The 20,100-nt window shown below is 34.8% G+C and overlaps 1 protein-coding gene, 3 long non-coding RNA genes and 1 pseudogene across 6 annotated transcripts; 3 read left to right on the forward strand and 2 right to left on the reverse strand.

Moving 5' to 3' along the window:
• The first annotated feature begins 517 nt into the window (after positions 1–517).
• On the forward strand, positions 518–18,056 carry LOC149729376 (organic cation transporter protein-like; annotated as a pseudogene). Its single transcript, XR_016385856.1, has 15 exons — positions 518–1,536; positions 1,902–2,017; positions 2,106–2,232; positions 2,475–2,578; positions 6,449–6,603; positions 7,318–7,442; positions 7,765–7,869; positions 11,181–11,276; positions 11,507–11,604; positions 13,355–13,437; positions 13,720–13,869; positions 15,694–15,802; positions 16,430–16,548; positions 16,889–17,018; positions 17,293–18,056. The product of XR_016385856.1 is annotated as an organic cation transporter protein-like (transcript).
• LOC149729377 (uncharacterized) lies at positions 2,839–5,933 on the reverse strand. 2 transcript variants are annotated; one of them, XR_016385860.1, is made up of 4 exons: positions 5,539–5,933; positions 4,611–5,467; positions 3,204–4,305; positions 2,839–3,131 (listed from the first exon to the last, which is right to left on the reverse strand). It is a non-coding gene; the product is annotated as an uncharacterized LOC149729377 (long non-coding RNA). The 2 variants fall into 2 exon arrangements; XR_016385861.1 differs by having other exon boundaries at positions 3,204–4,345.
• On the forward strand, positions 3,414–4,433 carry LOC149729378 (uncharacterized). Its single transcript, XR_016385859.1, has 4 exons — positions 3,414–3,496; positions 3,795–3,859; positions 3,932–3,959; positions 4,294–4,433. It is a non-coding gene; the product is annotated as an uncharacterized LOC149729378 (long non-coding RNA).
• Positions 12,569–13,341, reverse strand: LOC149729379 (uncharacterized). Its single transcript, XR_016385862.1, has 2 exons — positions 13,062–13,341; positions 12,569–12,986 (listed from the first exon to the last, which is right to left on the reverse strand). It is a non-coding gene; the product is annotated as an uncharacterized LOC149729379 (long non-coding RNA).
• A 472-nt stretch (positions 18,057–18,528) lies between the features above and the next one.
• Positions 18,529–20,058, forward strand: LOC149729380 (heme-binding protein 2-like). Its single transcript, XM_089886853.1, has 4 exons — positions 18,529–18,702; positions 18,871–19,006; positions 19,358–19,538; positions 19,840–20,058. The coding sequence occupies exons 1-4, from the start codon at positions 18,595–18,597 to the stop codon at positions 20,030–20,032; spliced, it is 618 nt and encodes a 205-aa protein (XP_089742979.1). The 5' UTR covers positions 18,529–18,594; the 3' UTR covers positions 20,033–20,058.
• The last annotated feature ends 42 nt before the right edge of the window (positions 20,059–20,100 follow it).

The raw sequence follows: 20,100 nt of genomic DNA on the forward strand, positions 1-20,100 counted from the left end.
AAGTCGTAACGTAAAAATAATTCAAGTCATAACGTAAAATTAATTCAAGTCGTAACGTAAAATTAATTCAAGTCGTAACGTAAAAATAATTCAAGTTGTAACGTAAAATTAATTCAAGTTGTAACGTAAAATTAATTCAAGTTGTAACGTAAAATTAATTCAAGTCGTAACGTAAAATAAATTCAAGTCGTAACGTAAAATAAATTCAAGTCGTAACGTAAAAATAATTCAAGTCGTAACGTAAAAATAATTCAAGTCATAACGTAAAATTAATTCAAGTCGTAACGTAAAATTAATTCAAGTCGTAACGTAAAAATAATTCAAGTCGTAACGTAAAAATAATTCAAGTCGTAGCGTAAAAATAATTCAAGTTGTAACGTAAAATTAATTCAAGTTGTAACGTAAAATTAATTCAAGTTGTAACGTAAAATTAATTCAAGTTGTAGGGTAAAATTATTTTTTGTGAAATTAAGATCCAAAAATAATACAACTTGTGATATAAAAATAATACAACTTATTACATTATTGCGATTTATTCGTGTTGTATTTTGACCATGTTGGGCCCCCATACATCTTCCCCCACATTGTAGTTTTGTATGTTTTCATTGCCAAACTTTGAAAGATTTGCTTTTAATTTAGTAATTTATACCTCAGGGGGTTTTCAACCATAATAGGCTATAGCCTACTAATATAATAAAAAGATAATATTTTGAAAATATATTCGAAATTTGGTCATTTGCACTTGGTGATAATTTATAAGAAGTGGCTTGTGCTAAAAACAGAGTAGTAATACTCAATTTGTAGCAAAAATAAGAACTTTATCAAAAGTTATAATCAATTTTCTGTTATTACAAGTTCATATACATTTGTACAATACAATATTTATTCATTGATGTTGGAACATCACCCATTATCTTTCAAACAATACCAATTGTTGTGCAATAATAGAATGTATAGGTAACATGTTAAAAACTATAACAGTAGGGCAAGAAAAAAAATGTTTGGACCTAATTTTCAAAGCGTACAGTATTATTTCGTGTTATTTACGTATATTCCTATTTACACCTAATAATCAAAATTAACAATGATTTTAAACTGTCCCATCTTATCTTGTGTGTTTTCGAATTTGTAAAATTTCACTTGTTGTGCGGATCGCTAAATAACTCCTCGTGTGTTTTATTATATTTTATTAAATTGGTGCCATTTAATAAAGGAATGATAGTACTAATTCGTGGTATTACCCAAAAATCGTCATTTATTTTGATTTTGGAAATTTGGCAATATGTGCTCAAGAGTCCCATCTTCCCCCACCCTACTATATATTCAAGAGATTAATAAAATTTATGTAACAGGTAATAATTAATGTTTTTTTCCAACATCAGCAGACACTATGATACAGTTCGACTTTCTTCTAAAACGTTTAGGGGGAGCTGGTCTCTCGCAAATTGTCATATTTATTTTACTTGGGTATAATGAAATTACTCGGAGCATTAACACCTTAGCTCCTGTGTTGATTGCATACATGCCAGACTCAAGGTAAGACTTTAAGTTTGCGCGTTTGATCCAACCCTATTGTAACTTACATGCTATCTAAATAGTCAGCTATACATACAAAAAGGACCGTAATTACTCAGAAAGATGGGACGTACACCTTTTCCATAATATTTTCTCGTCCCATTTGGTGATAAACAACACTAGCTTGTAAGCGGGCACGAAGCATATAGCAGGGTGGGGGAGATGAGACACCTTTAGCAGAAACATTTTTATAATTCTTTAAACTGTCTTTTTTACTACCAAATAAGACAGGAAAATAAAAAGAAAAAGGTGTCCTATCTTCCTCCATCCAATATATGACACAAAACATCCGTGCTATGGATTGACTTTACCCATATGTATCACAGATGCAACGTACCACCATTAGACAACGCTACAGCTTATCCAAATCTAACAAAGTCGGATATATTAAATATACGACACCATACGATGTTACTAAACAAGCATACGATACATGCAGGAGGCAAGTATATTTAGTGGGGGTGCATAACTACTATATATGACGCTTTTGTGTTTCGTAAACAACTATGACGTAATCAATTATGACGTAGGTACGGGTACGACTTGAATGCTTGCAATGGAGACTTGACATGTGTCAATCAATCTTCTCCGGCAGTTGTGTGCGATAAAGGATATTATTATGATAAGTCACTATTTACAGAAACAGTGGTCACTGAGGTAAAAGTTTTTTATTATTTTATTATTTTGATGTTATTAACGACGGTCGACGTTTTACATTTTATGCGTATACCGAGCACTTAAAAGGGGCATACCAACGAAGAAAACTTTGTATATGGATAGATATGCTCAAATGTGATCTAAAGGTGCCGCCAAAAGTTCAAAAAACAAAAGAGCTTCTAACAAAATCGCACAAAAATATTTTGTCGATGCGCCTTATAAATAAACTTCACTTTCACAAGTTCAACCTAATATGCGACCGAAAATATCTTGGTTCTCTTTCTTCGTCTCTCTACTTTGCTGGTGCAATGATCGGTTCTATCCTCTTTGGAAACTTTGCTGACATGTAAGAAAAATAAGCTTCAAAGACTATCTACACTGTAAAAAAAGTTCAATCAAATTTCAATCAAATTCAATCAACACCAAATTTTGACGCAAAATTTTTGAATTAAGTGCTTGACGCAATTTTTTAAATCAAATTTACGTCAAAATTTCGCTCGGTTTCAGCGATTTTTTAGCATTAAAATGGGCCGATCTCAATCAAATTTTGATTTAAACTTGATTTGTATGAAAAATTCTACATATATATTTCTGGGGTAAAAAATGTTTGTTTTGTATTTTTTATTTAATTGGCACAGCATACACAAGTTATTATAAACACTGCAGATAAAGTGTTGACGTGGAAAATTATACGCAATGAAAGACAACAAATAGGAAGGAACATAAAACACAACCAAAGATAGAAAATGTGGTTTATAAACGACTGTCAAAACGTCGTATTCCCAGGGGTATTGCTGAGGCATGAAGTAGTAAAGCTCGCAGATAAGAAATTCTCTCCTTTATTAAACGTTGAACGGACTTCTCCCTCATAAACGTTTCCACTTGACATCACATTCAGTCTGTAATGAAAGCAGCAAGTTAAATGAATAAGTCCACACACCCTTTCGGACAAAAGTTTACTTAATACTCACCAATTTGAATTAAAGAGTCCGGCCCACGGTTCTCATGGTTGCGCATTTTTTTGCATAAGAATAAAGTTTTGTGTCTACTGATGCTAAATTAACAGCCAGTTTGTGAAAATTCGCTTTAATTTAAAAGTTATGAACGTTTAAAAAATCAAATTTCAAAGTTGTAATAAACGTCACTCGCGGGCACTGTGACGTCACAATGCAATATTTCGTTTATGGGGAAAACCCGGCCTATCGGCGGTTTATCGTTTATTGGTGCAGTTTTGATAGATAAGCAAATCAAAACGTTTTTTAAGGTATTAACAGTACTTGTGGCTTTAGCAACTTATTGGAAACTATTTCCTAGGGATCCGTGTATAACCACACAAAATAGCCTACCAAGCTTAGTGGAGAATTAGTTTTCGTGACTTTCTAGGGTTCCGATTTTAAATTCTTTTTCTTTTTTCTCTATATGGCATAGACTATATTTATATCTGTATTTAAAGTTACCATATAGGAGTTTACCATAAGCCGAGTAATCATGCCTGATAGGTGTTTTGTTTAAAATAGCAAGACAAGAATGACTAAAGTAATAATAAGTATATATATATATAGGTGTGTGTGTTTTCATTTTCAAAAGGAAGAGCGGGGCTTAGAAAAAAGCAAGCAACATTACATTGGTATGCGGGTCATCTCATATTTGTAGTGCACATTTTACTTCAGATGATTTTACTATGATATGTTCTCATTAGGATATGCAAGGAAACTTGTTCGGATCAAGTAAGTAGCATTTATTTGGAGAGCGCAGAAGAACAGATCCACCATCTGGTACAAGTATTCTTTATTCAAAACAAGGAAAATAATCCAATACTTAAATATGTATTTCTTGCAATGTTGAATGTACTTAATTTAAAACAACATAACTCTTGCATGAATCACATTTTGTATGAAACAAGACCATTCAAAACTGAATGATGAAAAATTCTTGCAAATGTTGTTGAACTGTCACTATAATGTTGTTCGCTTATACTTTTGATCAGTACTGATTGAACCTTTCTGTTTTCCTTTTCCAGTCAATCAGTACTGATGGAACCTTTCTGTTTTCCTTTTCCAGTCATTCCGGTACCTATCGAACAAAGTTCTGATCAGCTGTGTAGCGATACTGTCTAAAAAAATAACACCATAAACATGTGATTGACCAACTTTTTGGTATGAAGGCCAACAAATCAACAATAAATACTATACTAGAGTAAATTGATTTCACTAAATTTGTATTCCATGCTCAGGTCTCAGTCAAGAATATCATATTTGCAACACATATCTGTTTACACAAATTTCAACAAATTCAGGAAAAAAGACAGTGCAAACTTTAACCAACAGACTCATTAAATGTCACATTTTTTTAATAGATGCTATTCTTGGTCAACCCACCAAATTGTGTTGTTGATTTGCTCAGCTTCACTTATTTTCCATGGTCTTGGCCTGTCTACTTCCCCAACACTTGCTGGAAGTACAGGTTCAAACTGGAAAGGCTCAGTACCTATTGCTAGTGGACTAGGATCTTCACTTATGTCACTTCATTAGATGAAATACTTCTACCTGACTATACATCACTCACTGACACTTTTACATTTTTGTTAACTGACAAATTTAAATAGTGTAATACACTTACAAACAATTTTAAAAAATATTAATTTTAAACTAAAATCAGGCCACGGCAATACCTACGCATATTTCCTAATTTAAATACACTCTGTTTTGCTGCAAACAGCAAAGCCTAAATCAGCTGATCGATTAGAAAAGATCGTGACGTAATTTACGTCATAGTGCCCGCGAGTGACGCAACAATAGGCGAATTTTTTGGCACTTTTTAAAACGTTTTTTTGGCCAAACTAAATATTTTTTTCACAAAAAATTACCACAGATAGTATTTATTAAGTGTAAATTTTCATTTAAAACCAACTTGTATGAGCGTGGTCCAGACTCTTTAACGACGTTCTAATTTTCACATTCCCTGTTGACGGTAATTCATTCGTATAAACGATGGTAGTTCGGAAAATCAGTTGTCGTGACGCCTAAATCTAAAAACATAAAATATGGTTTTGTATTTGGATGCTATTAAATAATGCTATGTCCACTTTGTATATAAAACACAAATGCATACTTAACTTTTATGGTAAGCAACGTGCGCTTGTCATCTTTCTTCAGTAGAGTTGTAATATGTGACTCATTTTGAAATCTTATCGTCGATAGTTAAATTTATAATGGTGTTGCTTCACATTAGAGTGCTGTTAATTAAACAAAAGATATAGTAAGTGTGTAAGACCATACCGTTGTAAATGGTATTAAAATTCCTCACCTTTAGCTTCTGACGAGTTTTCTTTTCGTGTTTTACTGTGACTTTTATTTAAGACTTACTGACCAATGTTGCGTCTGCATTGTTATTTTTCTCATCTTACTTAAGTGATATTACACCTGATTCCTCTTAGAATTAAGTAACACTTCCACAGTCTAAAGACTTTGTTCAAGACCGTTTAAAATTTGGCGCGCTACCGCGTGACGTAATAAGGGCGAGAAGAAGTGAGTGACTCTCTCGCGTCGCTCCTCTGAATCAAATTTTGATGTAAGTCCGAGAGCGATTCTCTCGAATCTAGACGTTTGACGCGAATTTGATTCGGTCGAAGCGACTTGATTGAAAAAATGCGCTCAATCAAGCACTTGATTGAGCATTTTGCGTCAAGTTTTTTTAGAGTGTATGGTTATGTAGTTATGTCCACTTTATAGCTGAAGCCTAACGGCGTAGGCCTCACCTATACTTACTTTGGCCTCACCCAATGACGTATCCTACCTCAACTGAGGGTTAATCCGAGTTAACCGTTACCACATTTTAACTTATATATTAATAAAACTCCGGCACATTTCGTGTGACCATTCAACCGGTTTAGCCTCTTTGCCCACTAAAAATGATTATAAATTACTGCAGTTACCGCCGACTGTACGTTTTTTGATACTATAAAAAATGCAGGGTAAATTTTACTGTGTACGCAGGCATTATCTGGCTACTACGCCATTATTATATATTACTTTTGAGCTAAACTGATAGTTTGCCCCATTTCTTTAACGATGTGTAGGCTTATGACTTGCACGTTCCAAATGTTAATTTAAAAGCAAGATTGTGCCAAAAGGCTTATACTCATGATAACGGTGATCAGCGTATACGTCAGAGAATCCTATTTATATATTACACTGATGCAAATTTTCAAAAACAGGCTCGGGCGGAAACCAACTATGGTGTTAACGTTTATTGGTGTGTTGGGTTCAATGTTCGGGGTGACTTATTCTTTGTCTGTTGAAATGTATATAGTGTTCCGCACTGCTACAGCTGCTTTTGCATTTGGGACCAAGATTGCCGCTTTTGTGTACAGTCAGTATATACATTAATATTATACAAGTTTTAAGTAGCTCATACGTATAACTTATAGTAGGGTGGGAAAAAATGGGACACCTTTAGCACATAATATTCAAATATCCTGACCGCCTTTTAAACAATTAATAACGGTCTATGGGGTCGTGCGGATACGGTTTTAAAATTCTTGGAATGTTTTTTGTTTACTACCAAACGGAACGAGATATAATGGAATGAAAAGGTGTCCCATCTTCCCTTACCCTTCTCTATAACAAAACATATTGATCATTCAAACTGTTAGATATGAAACAGTGATACCACATGTAAGTTTAAAATGTAAATGAATGTAACTTATTAATCCACGTGTGGTGCGACAAAACCAGTCGTTGTTGCACGGTTGTTTTGTTTCATATACACCGCTTCGTGCCCTCTTTTTGAAGAACCGTTAATTTTCCAGGGACAAATTCGGCCATAATGTTATAGCACGTAGCAGCGAAACACAGTGAATCAGAATATGTACAGATGACAGTGTTAATAATAAAAGCATCAGATCCATTATATTAACATATATATATGTGGCTATAGCAAAGATGCATGCGCTCCAACTATAGGGTCACGTCAAATGTTTGGTGTTACATGGAATGCCAATTTATTTTGCATGGTCCAGTGGTTAACTGTTATTTTGCATAAAATATGCAGCAATATTGTTTTATTTGTAAGTATTTTGTTCAGTTACCGAAATGGTTGGAAAAGAATGGCGAACTTTCTTTGGTATCGGGTACAGTAGTTTCTACGCGCTTGGATACATGGTAATGTCAGGAGTGGCTAATAACTTGAGGAACTGGCATGACATCATGGTACGTACATCACCACTATGTCTTCTACGTTTTACATCACTGGTTTTCAACCCATGGTATCAATTGCAATACCATGTCTGGTAACATATCCCACAAGACACTTTACGGTAATTACACATCCCAATAATAATTGATGAACCTGCTGTGCGGCTATTTGGGAAATTCCATGAAGATGTACATGAAGCCACCATGTAAGGGTTGTAATATGAAACCCGAGTTATAACGTAATGTACGCTGGGCAAAAACAAAAATGATAATTAGTAAAAGATTTTTGTATTTATTGAAGTTTGGTTTATTAAAACGCCGTAACTTCTATTTTCAGTTGGTATGTACTTTACTAAGTACACCATTTGTGCTTTTCGCCATCGTTGTACCGGAGTCGCCCCGTTGGTTATTCACAAAGAAAAAAGACAAAGAAGGAGTTAAGGTAAGAGTAGGCGTATATTGATGATGTTACTGATTGAAGATCTTCTTGCCACTTCTTCATGATCATAACATGCAAAGATGGTACCCTTATCCAAATATTTTTATCACATGGGACTATACAGAAAAGACGGAAAACTTTTTCCGCTAGGTGTCGGTAATTATTTAAATTAAAAAATACGGAAAACGAACAAAACAGCATTACAAAGTGTTAATAAGTGTAAAACAAATTAATTTAAATACATAAAACACTGGTAAGAACATACTTCCCTCATTAAGTGGGTTATACGCTCTTACGTTGCGTTTACTGTCGTCGTGTCCGTGGTGTAGTGGTTTGCGTGCGGTCGTAAACTCTCTTTGTTTCATTTTTATCGGGTTCGAGTCCCGCACAGTGGAATACTTTTTTATATTTTTTTTCAAGTTTTTTTTTTTGTTTGACGAGTTTGGGGTTAGGAGTTAGGGGTTAGTGTTAGGGGTTTATATCTTATGTGTATAAACCGTGAAACTAACTGCTCTCCATAGAATAGAGAAACGAATTTGTCATCGCCTCCTAGCGGAAAAAATTTTCCGTATTCTCTGTATAGCTCCACGTATTTTTATCCAACTACGGAACACTTATTGACCATGCTTAAATAGCTTGCTTAATAATTCTGGTGGCTTAGAATTTAATCTAAATAAAATTATGAAGGTGTGCTGCATTATAAAACTTGCCAAATGCCTGTCTACTAAATTAAATATAATCAAAACGTAGGTTTTCTGTTTTGGTCAACTGAATCTGATTGCTCGTCTCTCTTTATGCCTAATAAACTAATATTTATATACTAATAAACCTTTTGCGCTGTTTTATATGTCTGGTATGATTTTAACTAAACAAGAAAATATCCCTGCGACACATTCTGTGATAAACTGTAAGTTAAAACAACCTAGAACTGGTATTAAACCTACCAACAACTGCTAACTGCATTCAAAATGAAGGAAATCCATTCATAAAACCGTGACGTAACAATGTATTATAATGGGCATTATTCGCGTCAATAGGCCTCTTATTTTCTGAGCAGTTTGGGTGTGTTCCTAGGCCGTGTATTGAGTAGGCCGTGGCGTGCCCAACCCGTCGACCGCGGTCTACCGGTAGTCCGCGGACCTATCTCAGGTCGAACGCGACAGGTGCAATAAAAAAAAATAAAAAATCTGCTGTGGCGTTATAATTGCCAAATCATTAATTTTATCAATACTTTGTACAAAAAATACGGACCGTGTTAAGAGGGCGTATCTGTACGGCAGCAGGCAAAAAATATGACGACTACTATGACGTAACAATCGGAACAATAGCGATTATTTTACAATAATTTCCTTAACCTGGTCTGCATGATTTGTACACTAGTAACTCTCTGTGCTTCAAACTAAGTATATATATATTCCCCAAAATTTTGATCCTTTCCGACTTTTGACAAGCGATCGCAACAAACGTTAGTAGCATGGCAGTGAGATAACGAGCCAAGACCTATCATTTTAACGCTAAATAGGAGGACGATTATTTTTTCCTGTTTATTCGTATTCAAAGCCTGTTTGTTTAATATGCAACGCAACGGTACCGTAGGGCAAAAAAAGCAAATCAGGAGCAGCACTTTAGAACGGTACACGGGGCTATAAGAGGGATTTTTCTGCAAAAACACAACTAAGCTCCGCTAAAGATGACGTGTGAGGTGTGACGCAACAATTGTGTGTGTGACGTTTTTCGTTTGTTACATTTCAGTTAGTTAACGAAGTCATTGAAATTTGTGTAGTAATTAAAGTATCTTTGTTGCTGATAAGTTAAAACCATGAGCATGGTTCATTGAACCGCTGCAGTTGCTTATACAGGGGATAAACGCATACAAGATATATTTCGGCATACGTTGACGCTAGCTGGTAGACCGCGTGCAATTGGTTAGTTGAAAAGTAGATCTTGGGTCAAAAAAGGTTGGGCACGCCTGGTAGGCCATGGCGATACAAAGCTAGAAAACACGCATAGTGGTTGTTTTAACATTTAAAATATAATTTCTAATATAAATCTTGTTATATAATATAAAATCTAGGAATTAATGTGGAGTAAATTAATATGTTGACTGGTTTTCGGCGTACAGTGTGGTTTAACAGGGTACTTTACGTTGGCGATTAAGACTAGCAGCAATCAGCTTAGTTTACATAATAGTATATGATCATACCTACGAATCTACAGAACCATTCTTTACTACATTTATAATCCAACATCATGCAGCTCCAAACTGCTTAAGTACTAGCAAATAAGGTGTTCGCGTTTTCCGATTTCATAAAGACCCGGAACGCAGAAAAGGTAGCTTACTAATTCAAGCAGAAGACCAAAAATAGTAACTCAGTATTGTTTTCCTCAATGTCACTTCGATATTAGGCAAATTTTACAAAGATACCTTAAGTTTCGTTGCCGGGTATACGTGTTAAGTTTGTGAGCCAAAAAGTAAAATCACGGCAATTTACATGCAAAACTGCAGCTAGATACACCAGTTTATGGTAATGTTATGCGTTTTTGTTTGTATTTTTATATTTTAAACATGTTCTTTTATGTTTTTGGTCAGTAAACTTGATATTTTTTGTTTTTTTACTCTTTAATTGATTGAGTGTTAAATAAAAGTTGATTATTTTTGTCAGGTTTATTATCGTGATAAGATATAACATTAGTAGAAAGCCATTTTTACGCGCAGAGGTGCTTGGTTTTTAAAAAATCGCAATATTTAAACGAAAAAGAGCACCCAGCAATGATAAAAAGCTATGCCGTGGGCTTCGTAATGGTGGCGACTATGACGTCATAAACGCGGGACAATGAATAACAAGACTCGTTGTTTTACAATCCGTTTCCTAACTTGGTCTATACTAACTTTGGTCACGCCTAATTATGTTGAGTGCGTAGTTTATTATAAAGCCTTATCCTGCCTGTTGGAGCTTTAAATCCAACGCCTTTGCAGTTTTTGTATAATGAACAATTAACTGTTGTTCATAACCATAATGAATGCTCTGTACTATAATTGTGTATTGATGAACAAATAAATGAAACTGGTTTATCCTCGCGTTGTGGGGCAGTAGGCTACATAGCGATAAAGTAAGTTGTAAAACATACAGCCTTATTTTAATCTAGTTTTGCGGTTACTTTTCGCATGTCACTAATATTTTTATTTCTTTGATTGCGATTAAAGCCATTTTATGAAAATGTGGTAAACAACTAAATTACATTTATTTAGTCATATTTTGGTTGTAACGTTTTTGTTATCGTAACATGCATAAGTCATGTTATTTTACATTTAGGTGACAAAGTTACTGGCAAGGATAAACAAAGTAACGCTCACCAATGAAGATTGGAAAGAAGCTAAACGACACAGAATCGAACTAGAAGAACTAGAGGTTTATAACAATCTTAAAGTCAAAAGTTATGTAGTAGGGTAGGGGAAAATTGGACACCTTATCGTTCTAATGTCTCGTCTCATTTGGTAGTAAACAAAAAAAAGCTTATTGCGGACTTCTTATAAACACAAGGTGCACATGGTGTATTAAAACATAGGATGCTAACTTTATAAAGCTTAACAGTAGAGGATATTTATCAAAAATGACATTACCTTAATATGTTTTATTAGAACGCTAAAAAAGGAACATCAGAAAGAAAATATTCAATAATTGATCTATTTAGACATCGTGAAACTTGTATTATTACCATGAAAGTAATGTTCAATTGGTAAGTTGTAACAAACATGCTTTTTTTACGCTGTAGTACTTAACAATTTTAATAACATATAGCCAATGCGTGTACACAATTTCAGTGCTTTCGGTTGAAATCAAAAATTAGGAATACTTTCAAAATGGGGTAATGAGTTACCTATTTTTCTAATTCTCAAATTAACTGGTATGACTTGCCATATGACCTCGACCATAATGATCAGACTTAAGTAAATAAGGCTGCTAAATACTCACGCACTTTCAATACGTATAAAACATATATCTGCCTATGAAACTTTATAATTGTATATGTACATTTCAATTGTATATCTCCAAACATTCCACACTGTTTAGCTTTGAATAAAACGCCTTTATTTTGTATAGCACTACAACTTTGGTGAAGATATTTTAATAATACATCCATTTTGACTAGTCAAGTCATGTTTGTTGATGAAAGACTTTTAACAGAATAAGTAGAGACATGTTTAAACTTTATATTCCTTATCATCTTATATACCGTTTTTTTCTGGTAGCCAATTGGCCCGTTCACATGGCCAAGCGAAAAAGAGTCTTTTCCAAAACTGGCCAGGCCAAAAATAGAGGCAATTTTTGGCCAGAATTGACGTGCGTTCACATGGCCATTTAGCCTCGTTTTCTTAAACGTCGAAATTGAATATTTTAATTCTCCCCATATGCACGCAATACATTTAATTAATATTTTCACAAAATTAGGAGTGGTTTTGAATTTAAAATTACTACTACCAAAAAAGAAAAGTAGTCGAAACCATCATAAACACTAATTTGGTAATAAATGTATTGTTCACAATGTATTAATATACATATAACACAACACACATATAAATATATCTAATATACAGAAGAGATGCTAGTCCCACTTAACTTTTTTTTTTAACTTACCACTCAGTCATGTTATAATTTGAAATCACTTGTGCCTGCTGAATCAATTTGTAATATAGCACAGGTTCTTTGTTTTGTTTTATTGAAAAGTATAACAAAACACAACTCCATGAAAACAATAACAAAAGTGCATTTCATGTACAAAATAAAACAGAATGGGCTTTTAAAGGCATTGAAAGTAAATGATAACTGCTTTGGTTATACATATATGTGCACAAAATACACACACATTGTGTTTTACTATAACACTGGTTTGTAGTAAAGCAATGATTAGTTTGTTGCTTTGATTTTACTATTACACTTCTTTTTCTTTTAGTTTGTTGCTTTGATTTTTACTATTACACGTCTTTTTCTTCAAATGATGGGTTTACAAACCACTCTGTAGCTTATTGATAAATGTATATCCAAACTGATACATGTAATTCACACACTCTTTCGGTTTCCATCTTGCTTCTAAATGTACCAGTGTTGTTGACAATTTTTCTGCAGAACAAATTGAGCATATGTATAACCTGTTTTACACTACACAACACAAACTCATGACATATACAAACATACCTTCTACAAACTCTTGGTCCAGTAGTGATTAAGACACAAATTTAATGTGCTGCTGTCCACCATCCATTTTGATCAATATTTCAAAGTAAATGTTTCAACATACAATTTTTTACTTAAAAAATCATTATTTCAACTACATCTGCATTATAGCAGTTTGATTATTAATTGTTCAGTAGCACCACGTGCTTACTTATTAGAGCTCTGCTCTCTTATCGTATGATACATGCATATTCGTTACTCTGACCGAAGAGACGAAATGTGTTATGTTATGTATAGTTATTTATATGTTACAGGTTCGTAACAAGTTTTGTGTACTATGGAATTTCCCTTAATGCCGGTACCCTAGCTGGAAATATTTTTGTGAACAACACATTAAGTAAGTTGCACAACGCTGCTAATGCAAATATATTCTAGTATATTTGAGGTCAATCCGTTTAAAACGAAGGTACATACTGCCTTGGATGGGCACTATGTGCGGTGGCTTAATAACAAACCTCGTGCCCGCTTATATTGTGTTAATTTCTGTAGGAGTGCGGTCTTGCAATGACATGCAATGGAACCTAGGATTTATGCCAGAGTTGGCCCGTTACCCGCTTGTAAGCTGCTAGGCATACTTTGATAGCAAGTTAGGTTAATAAAGTTTTATTTTTGCTTACAGATGGTGTTATGGAAATAGGTTCATACATTTTCTGTATTTTATTATTGGATCGAGTAGGACGACGAATTTTACTTTCGGGGATGATGTGCCTATCTGGCATTGGTCTTATTATAAGTCTTGTTGTTAAAGAGTATAAAGGCAGTGAACCAGGTAAGATAAATGTAACTTATTTATTCTTACAGAGGAGACAACAACGTTCGTTATGGTATGGGTGTTCTGTTTCATACATCTCGGGCTCGCTTACGTTACCTTGTATATGTAAATTTTGGGTAAATGGAGCGGCGGGCGAGCTAACTTGTTTGGCACAGCTCCGGACAAAACAAAATTATTTCGCCACGTCCAGGTATAAAAAAACTGACCCAACTGGTAAAAAAATGTTTTTTAATATATAGTAGGGTGGGGGAAGATGGGACACTTTGTCAGACGAGACATTTTTTTTTAAATTTTCTTTTTACGGACCCCCATTTAATGATAATCAGGAAAGTAAGGTTTCAGAAATGTTCGACAGTATTATCACGACTTTATAAAACGCCCCTCAAAGCTGATTACTGTTTTTAAATATTAAAAAAATATGTAAAATAGAAAACAGTATACTTTGAACAGGTAAAAAATGCGAATTAGTAAGGTTCCTTTTTTTAATGCTCGCTAAATCATAGTAAAGCCTATGATTTGTTTGGGTTTGCGTGTGCGAACGATTAAACTAGTTTCATAGCTTTATAAAACAACCTTGAATATTTCGTACAGTTTGATTTTGTCTCATAAAACTAGTTTTAGTTTCGTAAAAAAACACTGAGATAAGCTATAAGCATGAAGAAATTAGGCAGGGGTCAGTATGACTTTAATTTGAGATAAAAAACAACAAAGAAATATCGGTTTAACGTTATATATATATGAAGGTTACATGTCAAAGAAACTAGCACAGCAGCCTGTTAAACTCGGTAGGTTAACTACAAGTTGCAGAATACTGGTAATGTAAATATATTTCAATTTAGAGTCCCATCTTCCCCCACATTGTTGTTTTGTATGTTTTCATTGCCAAACTTTGAAAGATTTGCTTTTAATTTAGTAACTTATACCTCAGGGGTTATATAACTATAATATACTAATATAATAAAAATATAATATTTTGAAAATATATTCGAAATTTGGTCATTTGCACTTGGTGATAATTTATGAGAAGTGGCTTGTGCCAAAAACAGAGTAGCAATACCTAATTTGTAGGAAAAATAAAAACTTTATCAAAAGTTATAATCACTTTTCTGTTATTACAAGTTCATATACACTTGTAGGATACAATATTTATCCATTGATGTTCGAAAATTACCCATTGTCGTTCAAACAATATACCAATTGTTGTGCAATAATATAATGTATATAGGTAACATGTTAAACACTATAGCAGTAGGGCAAGAAAAAGAATGTTCAGACTTAATTTTCAAAGCGTGCAGTATTATTTCGTGTTATTTACGTATATTCCTATTTATAAATACATTTATTAATCAAAATAAACAATGAATTTAAACTGTCCCATCTTATCCTGTGTTTTTTCGAGTTTGTAAAATTTCACCTGTTGTGCCGATCGCTAAATAACTTCTCGTGTGTTTTATTATATTTTATTAAATTGTTGTCAATTAATAAAGGAATGCTAGTACTAATTCGTGGTATTAACCAAAAACCGTCATCTATTTTGATTTTGAAAATATTTGGCAATATGTGCTTAAGTGGCCTATCTTCCTCCATTGTACTATACACCAACGTTTTTTTCATACCCTGATTATGTTTTATCGGACGACAGACAAAAGTCTGGTACAATAAAGTTAGCATTTTCTTAGTTTTATCCTATTTATTAAAAAAAAAACTTGCAATATGAGCAAAACTAAAATTTGGATAATGAAAATACGTGAAACAGTAGTCCCAAAGTATGTAAAACCTGTTTTATCCGATGTATCCTAATACTTTAACTTTATTCTACAGGTTTCGAAACTTTAAGTTTGGTGTTCGCGTTTGTAGCAATGATTGGCATCTCTGGTTGTTCCGCTATCACACTTATCTTTACATGTGAGTTATACCCTACTGTGGTAAGGTGAGTTGAAAAGGGCTGTAGTTGCCACGTTTGACTTTAACCTGGACTTGAAATGATCAGCGTGGGCGTATGTCATTGTGGGCGTATGTGTCATTGTGCAAGGCACTTAACTTCAATTGCCCCAAGCAGTGGTCCGATAGGGGTTGTCCAAATTGTTAGCCATGCATTATAATACCAAGAATCTGCCCAGACAATTACACACAAGGATATACGCCTGGTAACTCGTTAGCAAGCGTGAGGTGTATGAAACAAATCCCCCGTCTTATAACAACTATATCGTTGCCCCGCCACGCGAAGATATGTATTTATTCTTTTTATATACAGTAGGATGGGGGAAGATGGGACACTTTTAAACTCTATTTTCTCGTCCCATTTAGTGGTAAACAAAGAACATTTAAAGAAATATGAAACTATGTCATCATGACTCTGATAGAACGTTGTTAATTATTTAAACACGATCAGAATATCTGGATATTATGTGCTAAAGGTGTCCCATCTTCCCCCATCCTACTATACATTCCACGGCTCCGTTTTAAAAAACCTCTATAGCAAATGGTTTAAAAAATCTTGCCGAGCAAAAGACCAGGTTAAAAACCTTACTTATTAGAAAATACAATACTTTTATAGGAGCATTGGTGTTGGAGCGGGATCAATAATGGCGCGTATTGGTGGAATGACTGTGCCATTTTTGATCGCATTGCAAGATGATGTCACATGGTTGCCAAACGCTATTTTCGGAGTATCTGGTAATTAACTGTTAGCTAGGGTAAAAGTTGAATGTAACTTATATAGTAGGTTGGGAAAAGATGGGACACTTTTAGCACGTAGTTCTTTATTGTGTTTTAAAGAACTAACAACGGTCTGTAGGAGTCGTTAGGATATGATTTTATAATTCTTTGGATGTTCTTTGTTTACTACCAAATAAGACTAGAAAATAGAATAAAAAGGGGCTTTATCAGCCACAATCCTATACTGTATACTAATTTAGCCCTGTATTTTGGCCTGACGGGCCAATGAAGAGCACTGTTGTTAATTGTCTGAGGACACATAGTCCTATCAGTAATTGCAATCTATATTTTCCTTCAGCCTTTTTGACGGGACTGGCATCCTTAACTTTCCCGGAGACGAACGGTCACAAAATGATGGAAACAATTGAAGAAGCCGAGATATTTTATAAAACAGGAAAAATAAATAGCGAAGAAGAAAGTTTATCTAGGTATATAGGTGAAACACTATATAGAAGTATTTTATGTATGTCAGATCCTGTACGACGAAGCGCGAAAGTACATGTAATCTGGAACTGAGGCCAGTAGACTCGTTACCTAAAATCATACATTTTCAATAAAGTAAGAGAGGTCCATATTTTTACCCTCTTTATTTGTCCGTTTAATAGTAAACAAAGATTATTTAAAGTATTATATAACCGTATTTTCACGGCTCTTAAAAGAGTTGGTTGTTAAAAACAAGTAACAGTACTATATTTATTCTAGGTGTTCTAATGACGTTGGTGTGGCGGAAAACAACGTCGGTCATGACAACGCTGGATTTTCATCTATCGAGGAAAACGAGTCAAAAACTACACAATTGTAATCCGCCCAAAAATGTAACAGAATTAGAATATTCTTACTTTTTTCTGAAGGTTTTTGTTTATAACTACTGAGTTTGTTTCGTTTCTTATTCCACCCAGCACTCCTCAAGTAGTGCTATTTTAATACCCCACAACAAATATGCAAGACAGATGGGGTTCAGCAATCAGAAAACCAAAGAAAATGGCCAACAGCCGCTAAATAGTAAATGAAATCTATTTAAAACATAAAGCCAAAAAGCGGCCGATAAAACGTGGGTTGAACGCCCAACAATATGAAGGAGTGCCAAACCTGGCAACCACAAAGTGTACGAATCAAACCGAAACAAAACCCCGGGATACAAAAAGCTCAAGTACCAAACTAGAAATACAACGATGCAACATCACATACCAACATGAACAACCCATAAAGTGAGATGCAAACTTCAACTGCAGACAAACACTAAACTTCCGGGCGAGAAACCCAGGATAAAAAAGAATCCAAGAATTCATTTCTCAGTGTTTGTTTTGTAACAAAACTTGCTGAAAATCTACTTTCTTTGTTTCATTCTTTCTCCTGAGGGCGCAAAATTCCTCTAAATTTCGCAAGAATTCCCACGCTTAATTTTTGCGTTGATTTCATAATTTAATCATTACAAGTGGCAAGTGCCCAGTGTTTCCAACTAAAAATTGTAGCGTTTTCAAATTTTATTGTTTTTCTAGGCCAAGCGTAGTGATTGTTTTGTCATAAAGTAGCGATACAGACGTAGATTCATGACGTCATGAGAGCGATTAACAGAACGATTATTTGCAAGGCAAAGATCATGGGAGAAGTAGTGTATAGTTGGTTGGGGTAAGATGGTCCATGGTTGCATTCTTTTTCGTTGGCCCACTTTGTAACCAACATTAATATTTAAATAATTTATAACGACTCTAAAAGTGTAAACCGGATCGCTAAATATGGAATTTAGGTGTTATTTTTATGCTGCGGCAACGATACGGATAAACTAGTTGATTGGCCTATTTACCACATTCCAAAATGTACCAGTGCTCCCGTTTTGAATTTTAAGGTGTTTATATCCTTTCTTCTGCTTGAGAACGTGAAAACTTTGGGAAGCACTGTGCCCGGTGTAGTAAATTTAATGATTAAATGCACTCGTTTTTGCTGTGCTATAAAAACGGGAAACGATGTGAGTTGCCATTATTTTACAATTCATTTACAGGCACTATGATTTCTACATTTGTTGTTACCGTGTTGTTTCTGTCTGCCGCTACAGCAAAACAGTATAACAGTTACGAAGAACCGGAGTGGAGACTGATTGGAGACCAACCGAAAGTAAGTTTTTGAGCTGTTAATTTAAAACTTTTGCATTGGGTGTTAAAATGCTGGGAATCCTTCCGAGGCACGTACGCCGGGGAACCTGCTGCTCTAGTATTTTGATTATTACACGAGCCTGAACACAGCATTAACTGTTTAATTGAAATGTTTGTTTTGTCTTGAAAGGATGGCTCCTTCGAAGCCCGTTTATATCCTGCATGTAATTGGACAACCACAAGTATAAGGGGGGACACCGTAGACCAAGTTACGAAGACCGCTTTCTGGAGGCTTTTCAAATACATACAAGGAGCCAACATTAGAAGTAAGCGAAATCAAGTTGTGGCTACGGAAACTGTGATCTAGGTTATAGGACTATTACGCCCACACGTATAGTAAGCGTATATAAGCGTAAGATACAAAGTAGTCTTTAGTTTTTAGACCATATCTGTACGATATCTTCGGACTATAACTTTCCTTAAAGTACTGGGTATAAGATGGAACGCCTTTAGCACATAATATCCGAAGTGTGTATTCAACAACTTGCAACTAACAACAGAATATGCTAGTGTAGGGAGGATACGGTTTTAAATGATGTTTTCTTTTCACCACCCTAATATACCCGTTTGAAATGTAATTTTTATTAGCAAACCCCAATTAAATATTTCTTTCCCAGAAACTGTTATCCCGATGACTGTACCAGTGTCCATCCGTACGCCAAGCCAACCGTGTCCGTTCTGCCCCACTGAGTTCGACATCTCATTCTATTTACCCACAGCCTTCCAAACGAACCAACCAGAGCCCACAAACTCACTTATTACAGTAAGGGAACAACCAGCAATGAAAGTATATGCAAGGTGGGAATGTTTACGCTAGGTCATCTACGGCTAAATTTTCTCTTAAGCGTCCCTTGGAAACCACGTTAGTTAACAGTGATAGTGTACTTTTTTATACTTCTCCCGATCCGTTAATGGGGTTCTTGTTTGCCTATACCGAATCTTCAGTCACTAGCGTACTTTTTAATACTTCTCCCGATCCGTTAATGGGGTTCTTGTTTGCCTATACCGAATCTTCAGTCACTGGAAGTGCTGTTCTGCAAAGCGTCTTTCTTTGGGCAGCGAAACTTTAAACTTATACCAATAAACGCCATTTTTTCAGAACCTTTACCGGATTCGCTGATTCCGTCGCTTGGAAAACTGAAGCTGGCAAACTCTATGCTGACCTCTTGCGGAATGGTGTTTCAGATTCGACGCTGGACAAACGAATGATGATTTGCGCCGGTTACGATAGTCCTTTTCATTTGTTTAATCGACGTAATGAAGTTTGGATAGCTGTTAAACCGCAAGCGTGAAGAATGAAATAAAATTCGTGCCAAATGTTTTTGTATCTGTTCTGAGGGTTAAGACAGTTGTTGCCTAC

This window comes from Ciona robusta, chromosome 10, assembly GCF_009617815.1.
Source record: "Ciona robusta chromosome 10, ASM961781v2".
Lineage (NCBI taxonomy): Eukaryota > Metazoa > Chordata > Ascidiacea > Phlebobranchia > Cionidae > Ciona > Ciona robusta.

What these genes read in the sequence shown, in the direction of transcription:
- LOC149729380 (XM_089886853.1), top strand. Translation starts at nt 18,595, where the DNA reads ATGATTTCTACATTTGTTGTTACCGTGTTGTTTCTGTCTGCCGCTACA. An exon ending in TGATTGGAGACCAACCGAAA is followed by an intron (nt 18,703 to 18,870) that starts GTAAGTTTTTGA and finishes TTGTCTTGAAAG; the next exon opens with GATGGCTCCTTCGAAGCCCG. An exon ending in GCAATGAAAGTATATGCAAG is followed by an intron (nt 19,539 to 19,839) that starts GTGGGAATGTTT and finishes CCATTTTTTCAG; the next exon opens with AACCTTTACCGGATTCGCTG.